General features: G+C 38.5%; 1 protein-coding gene across 2 annotated transcripts in view; it reads right to left on the bottom strand.

Annotated features, from left to right (window-relative positions):
• Nucleotides 1-433: 433 nt before the first annotated feature.
• Nucleotides 434-15,173, bottom strand: part of man2a1 (mannosidase, alpha, class 2A, member 1) — a 91,260-nt gene continuing 76,520 nt past the window's right edge. For both annotated transcript variants that reach the window (XM_036580301.1, XM_036580302.1), the window contains 7 exons: nucleotides 14,946-15,060; nucleotides 13,894-14,027; nucleotides 9,356-9,497; nucleotides 8,605-8,738; nucleotides 8,199-8,396; nucleotides 3,603-3,716; nucleotides 434-1,240 (listed from right to left, as the gene is read on the bottom strand). In XM_036580301.1, coding sequence (XP_036436194.1) covers nucleotides 1,088-1,240; nucleotides 3,603-3,716; nucleotides 8,199-8,396; nucleotides 8,605-8,738; nucleotides 9,356-9,497; nucleotides 13,894-14,027; nucleotides 14,946-15,060 — 990 coding nt within the window. In that variant the 3' untranslated portion in view covers nucleotides 434-1,087. The remainder of the gene's footprint in view (nucleotides 1,241-3,602; nucleotides 3,717-8,198; nucleotides 8,397-8,604; nucleotides 8,739-9,355; nucleotides 9,498-13,893; nucleotides 14,028-14,945; nucleotides 15,061-15,173) is intronic.

The following is a 15,173-nucleotide window of genomic DNA, read 5'->3' as shown; positions in this document are numbered from 1 at the left end:
GTAACAATTTATGTAGCCTCTTTTTGCCAAATGAGCATTATCGTCTATTATAATGTTTAATGTAGAATATTTCCAAATCCCTCAGGCTCCATTTATATTGGGTTTAAGAGAGGTTTTAGACAGGAGACTGGAACTGGATTATACAGTAAGTTTAATGACATATAGCCTAAAAGGTTTGCATATATAAGATACACACACACACACACACACACACACACACACATTATATATATATATATATATATATATATATATATATATATATATATATATATATATTTACCTCTCTTATCATCATATCATTTTACCATTAGTTTGTCTAATTTCATGTATGTATTCTCTCCATTCTGATAATCATTGAGAGTGTGTCATGTGTTTATACTAGTAAAAAAGAACACTAGTCACCCACATAACAACTGTAATCAACATAGAATTATCTTACCAGTTGTATTTCACTATATCGAGTTACAAAAATTGTAAAATGTTTGAGGAAAAAAATAGTTCTTACTTTATATTTTCTGATCAGTGTAGTTTTCCTTTTCAACTGAAGATTTATATTTCTTCCACAGTCCAAGTACACAACCATGACTAATGGCTTCATCTGCATATCTTAGAGACTCTATGTTTAACAAATAAACAACTAATTACAACTGGGGACTGCAAGCTATTTTAAAGGAAGACAAAACCTGAGTGGGCTGGGAAAAAAAAAACATAGAAAACCCATATTGCACTTTTCCACAAAGTCCCAGTCAGAAATCACTACCACAAAACAACAATAAATAAATAATTATCACTTAATCACATGGATGAAGATCAAACAGACAGTTTTTTGGAGAAAGAAAAATAAACATAAAATGATAAACTGGAATCATGCCTGAAATGCTTCATCAAATCCCCCCATTAAAACCTAATCTTTGTTTACCATACTCCATTAGACAACACTGAGCAGATTCCTAGGGTCATTTTAGTAACTGAAGCTCCCTTTTTACTTATAGCATTCTCAATTGAAGGTGACAGCACGGCCCACACAGATTACTAAGTGAAGGAACAATCCGTCCTAAGCGACGAAGTTCATTCTAGTCATGACTTATGTCAGCTGGACACGATATGTGCAGATTTCCATTGGTTTAAGGTTGATCTCCTGTTCCGCTGGTCCTCTTGGGGATTGGTGCATCAAAGACAGCGAGACAGGAATGAGGCTGATAACTTTCAGTTCTGTCAGGAGTTGCTCTAAGTGAATCTAAATATAAAGAGCATATAATGTTGGTAAGCCTCCAGAATTGAATGTCTGGGTATTCAAGCAAATGATTAATGATGTGTGCATTAGATATTCACAATGGTGCTTATTCATCAAAGTTGCATATGGTCAAATCTGATCATTAAGCAGTTGCACTATTCACTACTCATCAGTTTCATCTTTGGCGTATTTGTATGATCATCTTCAAGTCATCTTCAAGAATTTTTTTGGGTTGCTTTTTTCTCTTCTATGACAGCACATCTATGGTAAGTGCATTTGAAATCAGAAGTGGGAACCACAGTATGTGTCACACAGTGTTACAGAAACACTCAGTCATGCTGCATGGCTCCTGGTAATACAAGCTTGTGTTACTTTTACAAACCCAACCCAAAAACGTTTGGACAGTATATGAAATGCTAACTAAAACAGAAAGCAGTGAATAGCGAATTCTGTTTGAACTGTATTAAACTGAACAGAAACTGTACAAAAACTCAATAATTGATGGTTTCCAGTATTCAATATAGAATTTTTAGCGATTCTTCCATTATTTGTCTTCAGCTGCACAACTGTATGGCCTTTGTTGTTATATTCAGTGCTTCATAATGTGCCAGACTCTTTGAAAGGGAGACAGAGAGGCGAGTCAAGCATCTGCACTCTCTGTTTACACAGTAATGATGTTGTTATCAGATGTGCAGAATGGTTCTTGGCGTTATGTTGAAATAACCATGGACTTCCTCGAAAAAGACTTTCTCAAATATCTTTCAGTGTATGTATCTTTCAGTGTTAATGATGCTTTGGATTGGATGGTTCTTTTCTTCTCTGTCTCATGGAACACAACTTTTTCTTAAACAACTATTTCTTAAACAATCTGAAAGGTTGACTCATCACACCACAATACAAATTTCCACTGTACACCAGTCCATTTCAGATGAGCTCAAGACTAGAGAAGTTGGCAACATTTCTGGACGTTGTTTACATATGACTTCCAATGTGCATAGTACAGTCTTAAATTGCATTTGTAGCCACAGCAACAATCAACATTTATTGACAACAGTTTGTTTGTGAAAGTATTTGAGCCCATGTGGTGATATTCATCCAAGCATGCTGGTTTTTAAAGCAATGTTGTCTGAGGGATTGAAGGTCACTGGCAGTGATGATATTATGCAACAGAGGGTGAAACACGCAACATCCTTGCAATCGCTTATTGAAGAATGTTTCTCTGTTTCTCTGCATTATTTGCTTGCATAAAAAAGTGGCAAGCCTTGACCCATCCTTGCCCATAAAGGACTAGACCTTTCCATCACCTGTTTAAAATGTTTTTGCATAAGATACATTTAACAACATTTCTAGTCCTAAATTGCCCCTTTCTGGAAAATGTTGCAGGCATTAATTTCAGAATGAGCACATATTTCAAAATGAAGCTGTCAAGGTAAAACAAAAATTATTTGGTTAGATAATTATTATCTTGGTTTTATTTGGGTACAGTTTAAAGTGGATTTACAAATCACTGCTTCCTGTTTTTATTTGCATTTTACTTACTGTCAAAATTTTGTTTTAGAATTGGGTTTGAATTTTCAGTTAGTTTTACTTTTAGTAATGCACAGTGTGCAGTAGTCTAGCCAAGTAAGTCTCATGCAGAGATATAGGCCGATTCTTTTTTCAAAGTACAAACAAATATTTAAAGTTTCTACACAACTTTGATGAATATGTCCTTATGCATATTGTAGTGCAATTCATGAAACCAACAGCTTTTCTCATTGTTAATATAGGCAATGTAAAGTAGACTGTTGGCTTTTTATAATCTAGCCTTATTCTTTACTTATTAAACTGTTCTGTCTTCCTTAGTTAGAAATGAATTCATGGGGTTCTTTTGCTACTTTAATGAGACTGAAACACCGAATTGACTAACTTTATAAAATTACAGAACATTACAATTACTACAAAAGTACCATTTTAGGATAAAAGACATGATGCTACATCTCTTACTGGAATTTTCCTCAAGCACAGCCTGTCACACCAAAGGAATATCAGTTTGTTTAGAATGTTGAGAGTCATGGTTTTAATTGTGCGTAGTACAACTGCATGAGAAACCTTTCTGGGACTTGATGGTTTGGACACATTCTTGACAAATAATCCACAACGAGAAGAAGCTTCCTTTGGAAGGTCTCTTTGTGCCACATTAAAGCAGGCTTGATGAAAACTGACCTATACATTTGCATCAAGGGTCAAAGCATTTACTCAAGTACAGTGAGCTGTACAACAGTTTTATGTGTATTCTTAGCATATGGACACAGTTGAAGTTGATGTATGATTAGGTTTTTGTGTATGTGCATTTGCACTTGTATGGTCACCTGTGCAGCATTACCTTGCCACGTGTGGTTCTGCACAGTAGGCCAGTGTCCTTAGTGGAGATGCTACAGTCAAAGCCTTTTCTGTGCAGTATTAAAGCAGCATGCTCAGATGGACCTCCCTCTTCCTCCTGCAAAATACACACAACCCCACTGAGATTATTGAACCCTCTGTGTTAGTTATTGGCTGCATGTCGTCCCTAAAAGACCTTATCCTGTTACTTAACCACAGTTCAAATACAGTCACTGGGATTAGTGTGACTGTAAACAAACTAAAATGAAACACTGAATATTTTCTTTTGCATATCTTTTGACTGATATCAGCATTAGCTGGTAAGACTTAGGATTGCATTCAGGAGAAACTGAAAAAAGATTTTCAAGCCTATTCATTTTTACGTGCATGAGGATTTATTTACAATTTTAGACGTGGTTAAGAGGGAATAGTGTTTATTAAGAATGATTTGTCAAAGTATTCCTTAGCCCATGCAGTGATATCCATCACAGATCAATGCAGGCATCACACCATTCAGTTCAGTTGTGGTTTTGGGCCTTGCTTTTTATGCACAGAAAATTTTTAATCTTTTGATAATATTATGCACCATAAAGGGTGAAATACCTAAAAACCCTGAAAATGCTCATTAAGGAATGTTGTTGGACTACTGTTGGACTAAACTGTTGACATATTTGCTGTGCATTTTTTGGCAAAGTGGCAAACCTCAACCCATCCTTTCTTGTAAAGGACCATGACTTTCCTGGATGCTCCTTTTATATCCAATTTTATATCCATTTCATGCATTTCACATACTGGCCCAACTTTTTGGAACTGGGTGTGTAATAGTATTCATGTTTGAGCTAAGGTTTTCTGTTCCAAAAAAGCACTTGTGCTGTCACTGATGTTACGCAGTGTCACTAGTGTAACAGTTCTGATTTGCTACCATATTACAGCACTGTATTTATAGCTTTTTAAGCAAACAATAAAAATTAATCAATCAATATACACTGACATGCCAAAAGTCATTGGATAGCAGTGAAGTGGTGTTACCTTAGGGGACAGCTTGGGAACACCCACACTCGTATAAGTTGTGAGGTGTTATCTTGTGAGTGAGGTTTAACACTGGCCAGTGTGCTCATGGCAAGGAGACGTGAATTATCGAAGATCGAACGAGGCGTGATGGTGGGTGCCAGATGGATGGGACATTCCATTTCCGAAGTTGTGCGGCCATTAAATATTCCTAGGTCCACAGTGTCACCAGGAATACGTCATAGGAGGCGTTACCACCCACAGTGCAGTGGCCGCCCACAGGGTCGTTAATGATCGTGACTGGCAACGTCTGGCTAGAATGTCCGTGTGAGCAGACAGGCAACTCTGGCAGAAATCACAATCACATTCAATGCAGGAGGCCCCATAAGCATATCCGGTCAGTGCAAGTTAGCTACTATGGGACATGGGAGCAGAAGACCGACCAGAGTGCATCTGTTAACACCACGACATCGGACACAGTGCCTCACCTGGGCTTGTGAGGTTGCTAACTGGACCACAGAAGACTGGCAACATGTGGCATGGTCCAATGAGACAGAGTACCTATTGTTTCAGGCTGATGGCAGGGTTTGTATGTGGCCACTGACGCCATGAAGCCATTGACGCCAGTTGTCAAAACGGCACAGCACAGGCAGTGTTTGTTCCCATACCGGTGTGGGATGTGTTCTTATAACATAGCTTGGGTCCACTGGTCTGCCTAAACACGTTGTTGACCGGTGACCACTACGTTTCACTGCTTGGTGACGATTTGTAGCCCTTCATGGACTTTGTGTACCCCCACAATGATGGGATATTCCAGCAGGATAATGCACCGTGCCATTGAGCCCAAGTTGTCCCAGAATTGGTTCAAGGAGCATTTTGGAGAGTTCCAATGAACGGTGTAGCATGCATGTTTGCCCGACATGAACCCAATCAAGCATTTATAGGATGTGCACAAACACCATGGAGCTGTGGGTGGCTATCCAGACAGCATGGCTCAACATCCCTCCAAATGTCTTTTGCACACTGGAATTGATGCCACATCAAGTTGCTGCACTTCACCAGGCTAGAGGGGGTCGTACACAATACTAGTTCCTGTCCCATGACTTTTGGTAAGTCAGTGTACATCTTTTAATTCAATATAATAATATGAAAAAAAAATCAACAACAGACATTTCATTTTCGAGAAATTAAAGTAAATGTGATTTATATATTTATAAATAACATTTTTAGTTTTTTTTTTTTTTCTTCATTTAAAATATCACTGTTTGGAGACAACTTTACACTGACGTAACGTATATGTAAACTGACAAGTAAAACTTAGTTTTGTTAACTCCTTCAATACCACTGTGCACAGCTTGTTTATATCGCTCTGTAAAGGTATGTGTAACTTTGACCGGAAGTGAAGAGATGGGTTAGCCTCGCAAACTGTGCAGACACATCCAGGTGATTTCCGGTGTTGCTTTTCATTTAGCAATATTTTCACATTCCTGAGAAGAGTTAAAAACAAAAGTTCAGCCTAGTGACTCTGTTGACTCCCCAGGCAACCTCTTGTAGTCACTTAACAATAATATAATTAATATCTAGTTCAACCAATTTGCAATGATGGCACCTTTGGTCTAAACTAGAACTTAACATATGATAGCCGTGAATGTAAGTTTTCATTGTTAATTAAATCATTAATAATGATTTGATGCTCTAAGCATCACAGAAGCGTGGATTAGACCTGAAGAATACTTTGCTCTAAATAAAGACACCCCCACAGGCTACAATTATGTACATGATTGTATAATTTAAACAGCTGAGGTGAAGACACAGCAACCATTTCTACAAATGCTTTAGGCATTAATCAGAAAGAATTTGCTGACTTTCTATCACGTTTAATAACAAATACAGTAATAATTTGCGGACATTTTAATTTTCACCTTGACAAATCTCAGGATCCACTTAGTAAGGTATTTGTATCTATCATAGACTCTGTTGGTTTCACTCCAACTATAATGGGGCCCACTCATTATTGCAACCATATTGTTTTTTAAAAATACTTATTTTCAGGATTTTCAAATATACACACTTCACGAAGAAACTGTATACATGAGAAAGAGGGAAAAAAACCCAGACTATACTGAAGCATTTAGACTTTCACTGAATTAAGAATTATAAGACCTCTGTGATCAACAGTACTTGCTAAAATCTAGTTGAGGAAAAGGCCCCCACACTCTCAAATTTACTCTAGGGTCCAGTTCTATAGTACCTTATCCTCTCCCATTGTAAAGCAGAAACCATTTCCTCTAACCATCTTGGACACTAGATGGGGAGACAGATTTCCACTCAATATTATTCTTTTAGCTATTACCACTCCTATATCACCAATATCAGCATGATATGCGTGCCAAAATGAGAAGATTTGTTACATTGATCTAACATTGTTTAAAGTACTGAACAATGGAAAGTAATGCAGCCCTGTCTTTATTACATTTCAAAACAGATTGTATTGAATTCTGACATGAATTCAGCATTTCATGTTTAACATGTACATCGTGCACTGTTTATCAGTAAAGTGGTAAAGCGGCATGAAAACAATGTAATAGAGGCTTCGTTTTATATAGAGTGCTGTTTAATATCTCAAGAACATAACTAAAACTTATTTTTTTCAGCTACACACACACAAGTGCAACTAGTTCAGTGTTGTCTTCACAGTGGTCACACGGGCTGTTTTTTTTTTACGGTCTCTTAACTTTGTGAATGATTCTGTGACACTGTACAATGTTCAGAATTCTGCAGAGTTCTTGTTGGAGTCCTGTGGGCGCAGATTCCGTGCAAGCCTTGCAGTCCCCAAGACAAATTGTTTGTGTACGATTCTTGGTAAAATAAAGTAATTCTGATTAGCTTAGTGCTTCCCAACTTTGGTCCTGAAGGATCACTGTCCTACACATGTTAATGTTTACATCATTCCCAACACACCTGATTCAACTAATCAGAACTGGGTTTGCTGAAAGCATATTAGCACAATGATTATTCTTAAATGGTGATGCAAGCATCACAGTGAACACTTTCTCTACTTCTATTGATAAGATGATCTTAACAATGAGAATTTTGGAAAACCAGGTCTAGCTCATCAAAAAAACACCTACTATTTGCAACGTCTAAAGCAGGGAAGCCACTAAACCATATTGTAACCATAGGCAGTGTTTGTCTGACAGTTTTGTGAGTCTATGGTCAAAATGTCACTAACATTGGTGCTTGTGATTGCCACAAGCTCTTTCAGTCATTCAAAAATCACTTCCACATAAAACAACAGGGAATCACTTTGGAGAGAATCACCCTCAGTGTGTGGTTGTTAAGTGTTAAGACAGGCACCATATAATAATAATAATAATAATAATAATAATGATGATGATTATTATTATTATTATTATTAACAACATCTTAAGATTCCTTAAGCATGCATATGGCCAAGAACAAATAATAACTAAAAACTTCCAAATGCTTAAAGTGCTCAACGGATTTAAACTGTTTTTTTTTTTTCTTTTACAAATTTTGTTTAGCTGAATGCTACACTGTAACATTCTAGTAGACTTCAGGGAGAACCCACCTGAGACTGTATGGTGCGCAGGTTGACCAGGTGGATGTCACAAGGGAAAGGGGAGCTCAGAGGGCTGTAAGGGGCGAGGGCCAGTACAGTTGAGTCCAAACTGGTCATCATGGGCATAAACGGGTGGTTGAGGTACATGTAGGAGATGTGGCTCAATAGAGATGGGTAGCTGAATGGAGCAGTGTTTTCTCTCTGGGCCTACAACATCAGGGGAACAATTAGGAAATGTACTATTGATGTGCAAGCTGAAACATTTTTGCAAAAGCAGTGATGCAAGCATTTATGCGATGATTTGTTGAGGATCCTGGAAGGATGTCATAGGTATTGATGTTAATAGTGGTCTAGATTGATAGACAACAGTAACACTAAATAGCTGTAGAAGACATTTTTTGGTTGCTGGTGTCACCCCTTCGGCAGAGTTAAAGAGCTCCAGCAGCAGGCGAAAGGAGTTGGCAGTGATCTTGTTGTCTAACACTCCCTGGCCCAGGCCACGGTTGTCATCCTGGTTTAATCGTCGGTCCATGATCACCTCCAGCTGACCTAAAGAGTGCATACATAATATCTAGAGGTGCACCATAGATCAGCAGGTGATCACTGTTTACTGATAAATAGAAAAAATAAGTATCATTATGAATCCGATAGTGGAATTAAAGGCAACGATTACCACCGATAATTTAGGGCCTTATTTTTAGCTTGTACACATGATGATGCAAGTGGTGGAGCTATGTAAACCTGACAATCCATTTTCATTATCTTTAATGCATATATGATGTGCAGTCTGCATCATAGTGTGAACTTTTTTCAAAAGAGCATTAGAAATAAAGCAAATATTTAACGTGGTGCAGAACAGCAAGTGAATTAAAATAATTCACAAACTAGTAGTCATGCTTATCTGTATATTCCAGTACCCTAATTGTTTTAAGTGTTGTATACAAATATATTTTCTCCTTCATTTTTCACTTCATCAGAAACATTTAGGGCATATTATTGAGACATTCAGTTGACAAAATGACTTCCTCTGCTTTGGCCTAGAGCGATCCAGAATGAAATGCACCAATCAAATGAAGAAATTGGCGCTTCCATTCCTTTCCAAATTATGTTCCACATAACTGTCTTAATGTAATTTGCAAATATATGGGCTAAAGAACATGTCTCACCACTTTTGAGACTGGTAGCACCTAAAGACTGCGCTGTGAGCAGGGTTAGTCTTCTGCTTGAGTCCTCCAGGTAGGCCATGCTCGTCATGGGGTAGAAGTTAGCCTGCAGCGGCAGCTTAGTCATGGATCTTCTGGGCTGCACCTTGGAAAACACCCAATACACTATTAAAACATCTGTGTCTGACTGGACATCAGAGTATGTGCGGAGTGCGACTTTTATTATGGATGTAAATTGATTGTTAACTGACAGTGACTCTAAAAAGTTAATTAATTTTGACTGAACTGAAACAGTCTATATCTGTTTATGGTTGCACCATACTAATTAAACATTTGACAAATATGAAGTCTTTGAAATGTAATTGAATGACACCATGTGTATTTTCATCATTTCTACAGCAGATTTGTTACAAGTGCAGATTGTTTGGCACTAAGTGAGACAAATGTATTACTGTTTTTATTATGCCTTCTATATTCCAGGTCATATAACCACAGTCAATCAAAAGAGAGACAAAACAGTTATCACAGACAAAGTGAATAAGTGTACGCTGCTGTCAACCAAGATTGTATCAGTTGATTTGCATGCATGGGTATGTATGTTTTCAGTTCAGGGCTAAATATAATTTATAATTGGTTTAAATAACTGTAAAAATGAACAATGAAAATGCCATATAAAGTTCATTTTCTTTCTCTTGTTCTTTAAATTGTTTTGATTTATGTTACTTTAAGAAAGCTCAATACTGTAAGGTACTACAGAAACATAATTAATAATTAGTTTCATAGAAAGTAGCATAAAATGCCATTCCTTAGAATTGCACTTAACTTGGCAAGACTGAACTGGTTTTAATGTGATTAGGTTTGCAGGAGAAACATTTTTTCAACTAGTATCTTAGTTAAAACGACATTTTGTTATCTCTTATCAGAGAGTGGCTAAGTGACTTGTAATGAAGGCATTTAAACCAAATAAACATCCCTTTCTAAAGTCTGAATAAACTGCTGCATATGGGGCTCTGTAGCTCCAGTCAGAACCAGTACCCATGCTAACCCTTTCCACTGTCGAAAGCGCCTGCAATAAGCAAGTGAGTGTCGGAACTGGACTTTGAGGGTCGCTCATTTTTTTTTTTTACATCACATAGATGGCTGGGAGACAAGCCAGTAGAGGGAGCATGATGCTCTGGGCAACGTTCTGCTGGGAAATGCTGGGTCCAAGTACATGGACATCAGTTTGACATGTGCCACCTATCTAAACATCATTGCGGACCATACACACTCCTTCATGGCTCTTTCAGTAGGATAACGTGGCTTGCCACACTGAACACATTGCTCTGGAATGATTTGAAGAAACATGACAAAGAGTTTGAGGAATTCAAGAAAAAACGACAGATCTACTGGGTGATTCGGAAGGAGTGACATATTATATGGATGACATCTTGGTTTATGGCAGGTACAGAGAGGTTCATGACAATTGTCTGGCAGAGCTGTTCAGAATTCTGAGTAAGTCAGGGATAAAACTGAAAAAAAGAAAAATGCCATCTCCACCAAAGCAGCCTGGTCTTCTTTGAGCATAAGATCAGTGCACAAGGTGTCAGTCCAGATCCAGACAAATGTCAGGTGATAAAAGACAAGAAGCGCCTCAGAACACCAACAATCTGAGAGATATCTTACATCAATTATCTGTGCAGATACCAAAAAAGTCCATGGTCCTGCATCCACTGAACAACCTGTTTTGGTTAGACTCTGTGTGGACATGGGGACACAGCCAAGTGACAGCTTTTTAAAAAAGTGAAGGGAATGGTGACCTCTGCTCTAGAACTGGCCTTCTATGCTGCAGCACAACCCACTGTGTTAAGGGCAGATGCCAGCAGCTATGGGTTAGGAGGTGTGCTTCTACAGGAACATGGGGAGAAGCTGTTGTCCAAACTGGAGGAAGAAGTGGAAGCTTATGTGGCAAGCATGGGGGTACACAGACCAGATTCACCAAGAAAGTTGCAATAAATACCTATGTTTAGGGATGAAGATGAGAAGACACGGACAGTGTTGAAACACAAGAGGTTGGCCACAACACAGCAACTCAGTGACACCAACAGCCAAGCCTGATCACCGTCATAGGGGACTGCTGAGTGAGTCAAATGGGCTACTGCTATGGGTAAAGAAATGTAATTTCTACCAAACTCAGAAAAGATATGTTTAACAGAATTCACAAGAGCCATCAAGGCTAAATTGAGGGAAAGGGAAAAACTGTCAGAGCTGTCATCCCGCACAATGCAAGAAACCCCTCATGATGATAGAGTCACCTGCCACACTTTGGCAGTGCACAGCCTCTATGAGGTGAAAAGACAAAAAAATGCATGGTTGTTATAAATTATTTCTCAAGATACCTGGAAACTGCATACATGCCTGATACCCAGTGCAGAAGAGTAATATGTAAGCTAAAATGCATGTTTGCATGTCATGGTATTCTAGAACAGCTGGGACAGTTCACAGTATCAGAGTTTTCCAAAAAGCATAGAATATGATTTTGAGCACATTACTTCCACACCTCATTACCCTCAGTCCAATGGGGAGGACTCAACTGATGTAAACAGCAAAGAAGACCCCTTTCTTGCCCTGCCAAACTACAGAGCAACACTAATTGCTACTACAGACTGTAACTCTGCACAGCTACTTATGGGTTGTCAGATATAAACAACTCCTTCAAAACACACAATCTCCAGCCAGAGTGGTCTGACTTAGAGGTCATAGCAGAAAGAGACAGAAGAGCAGAGTCTTACAGCTTTTTCTACGATAGGCATCATGGACTCAAATAACTGCCACAGCTGCAACTTGGAGATGTGGTGCATATTAGGACAAAGAAAGGCTGGCTAACATGGGTGACAGTGAGGAGTGGGACTGGAAACCCAAGATCCTACATCATTAAGGCTGGGCATCAGGAGTTCAGAAGTACCAGGAGACATCTTTAGTTGGCAAAGCATGATAATGACAACTCAGCAGCTTGTCAACTGCCTAACACACCTGTCTATATTTTGCAGAGTAATATTGTCTCTGTGCTTCTGGCACATTATTTACAAAACTGTTGACATTTGCTGCTATATTATGTTACACATAACACCGGCAGATGTCCCTCCATTCCGCTGATTTATATTTTAGAGGGCTCACTGATTGGTGGTGTGGGAGCTCACCGATAATAGAATAGTGCTAATAGAAAGAAGGAGGGGAAATCAGAGCTATTTCATGCTAATCAGTAACTTGACTTTGCACTATTCTCTAAGTGGGTGAGCTTTCCTCTAAACAGTCAAACAGTGTCATTTAGCATCAGTTAGTTTCAACAACCAAACCTGTGCTGTGGCACATTTGGCCTGCTAACTAAGCTCTCTCCACAGAACAGGATTCATACAATGTATTCACTTATTTGTTAACCATTTAAATTTAACAACTTTTTTTTATTTTGAAATAACGCTACATGAGACGGAATAAAGTGTTATAAGTGCACCCCCCAGACCCACGGTCAACCCACTAATACTGTGTGCCAGGGTAATTTTTGGAGATGGTTTGAAGGTATTAAAAATTGTCTAGTGTTAGCAGTCACTAGCTTACAACCTAATTTGCTACATTTTCAATTGTCAGCAAACACTAATGCAACCTAACATACACCTTGATAACAACTAGCTAACTCATGTTATAACTACATACCGCTTTGTTCTGATGAACTGTATGACCAGTTGGACTCAGTAAGCTTTAGGCACTACAAGATTTCAGCTTCCAGGGTCTTTGCTGGTGTTAAAGCAAGACGTCCTCCACTGTGTCTCATACTACTGTCACTGGTACTGGGAGTAGGAGCGGCTTCATTAGCTATTCTCTTGGTGTGGGCTGCAGCAGAGCAGTGATGGTCACTTGGATCGAAGATAATATTCTTGTTGGCTTCATGCAGGTAGCATGCTTCCTACTATTTGTGTGGCTGTAAAGGTCTACCTCTCCCATATTTGATAGATCAATAGCAGCAAAATTTCTGTTTAGCTTTTTTGTCATCTACTCTCAATAATCTTTGAAGTCATCATTTTGTAGCCAATGCTCTTGAAATTTATTTTCCTGGCATGTTTGCTTAGTTAGCAGGTACTGGATACTGCATATCTTGACTGAAGTGACTGCCAGTTGCTGATGATAAGAAAGGGATAAATGGGCATGGAAAAATCCAAAAAATCAAAATAACCACTCACACAATATTGGAAATGCATGGAAATAACATTTGATACACAGCAACTAAAATTTAAAGATGCTACAAACAAAGTTGCCTGACATTCCATGACATGGCCCAAAAAATGATCAAATCCCCTGCCTTTCCATGTCTGGAACAGACTATTTAAAACTGCATGACATTCCAGAAATTTCATGACCTGCGGGAACCCTGCAAACTATGCACAGCAAGGACACAAAGACACAATTCTTAGTAAGGGTGTAAGTACACCAAAAAAAAAAATAGAAATGAGTTTTCGCATGATACAAAGTCCAAGCGAACTGGCAACTCTGTGTACACTGAGGCCTACCTGGAAACCATTGAGGTCGGTAAAAAACCGGTCCTTGCTGTTAAGATCTGATGTTATCCTCATTGCAATTTCACGGTTGAACTCCCCTCTTATATCTATAGAATTACTGATCTCAACAGCCTGTCCATCCACTCCTTGAGTAAGAGAGAGAGAGAGAGAGAGAGAGAGTGTAAGAGTGCATACAAGGATACAAGGGCATGAGAGACAAACAGCTCGACCTCTGTGCTTGAACTTTATAGTAACCATGGCATTGGACTGTAAGAATAGAAAAGATGAGAGACACTGAAAAGCTTCAAAAACATGCGTCCTAATTTTTAGAAACTGAAAAGAAGTATCATGGCAAAAATCCACTCTAAACCTGCATATCCTTTAAAGTGGACACAAAAACAGTTCTTAGTTATAAATGTATGTTCCTTTATAGAAAACAAACCCTATAATAAGAAGAGATACAATGTTTCTGACAGTTGTCATTATAATTAAGTGTTCTGGCACTAAATTTTGAGTTAAAAAAAAACGGAAGGAAGAAAAAATATCTGTGAATGTCTGCCTTTCTGTGAAAAATAAACATGGCTAGAGTTCTTGCTGGATTGTGTGACAGCTGTGAGCTCTTTGATTTAATTCCTTTTTCTCTTTCTTTTCCTGTTTATACTCATCCTACTAAGGCATCTTTCCAAAAAACAAACTGAAGTACAAAACTACCAGGTCAAAAAAATACAGCATTCTGGAACTGTAATAGTATGCAAAATTTCACAAAGGTTGAACCTGTTTTCTCAGTATTAAATGGATCCATTCGTTTTCAGATACATGTCTGAAGCAAAGCAGACCTGTATAGCACTAAACAGACAGCCCAGTATTTTCTCTGCAAGCCAAAAAAAAAATTCTCTGTGAGTCAAATATCATTTAGCTGTAATGCCTTGTCAAGAGAAATCAGTAACACGTAACACACGTAACATAGAGAAACAGACCAACAATGCTAGCTAAAGCCAAGAGTTAAAGCTTGTCAGTGCAACAGCATCAGTATATGATGATTAATGAGGCTATAAGCCTCTCACCATGGATGTTGTAAAGCCGAAGAGTGTGTGTGACATGCGTAAAAGTTGTTGTGACTTCAGAAAACACAGGCCCTTTTGTTACTCGGATCACAGGAGGCTGGGAGGGAGAGCATTTCTGTCAGAGTGAAAGAAGAAAATCAAACAATATCAAATGACATGCACAAAATCAGCATTAGGCAACCCCAATTCACACCAGATGCATCATGTGAGCAGAGCCTAAGTGACCAT

This window comes from Colossoma macropomum, unplaced genomic scaffold (assembly GCF_904425465.1).
Source record: "Colossoma macropomum unplaced genomic scaffold, Colossoma_macropomum, whole genome shotgun sequence".
Classification (NCBI taxonomy): Eukaryota; Metazoa; Chordata; class Actinopteri; order Characiformes; family Serrasalmidae; genus Colossoma; species Colossoma macropomum.
This window is presented reverse-complemented; position numbering and strand designations above follow the sequence as displayed.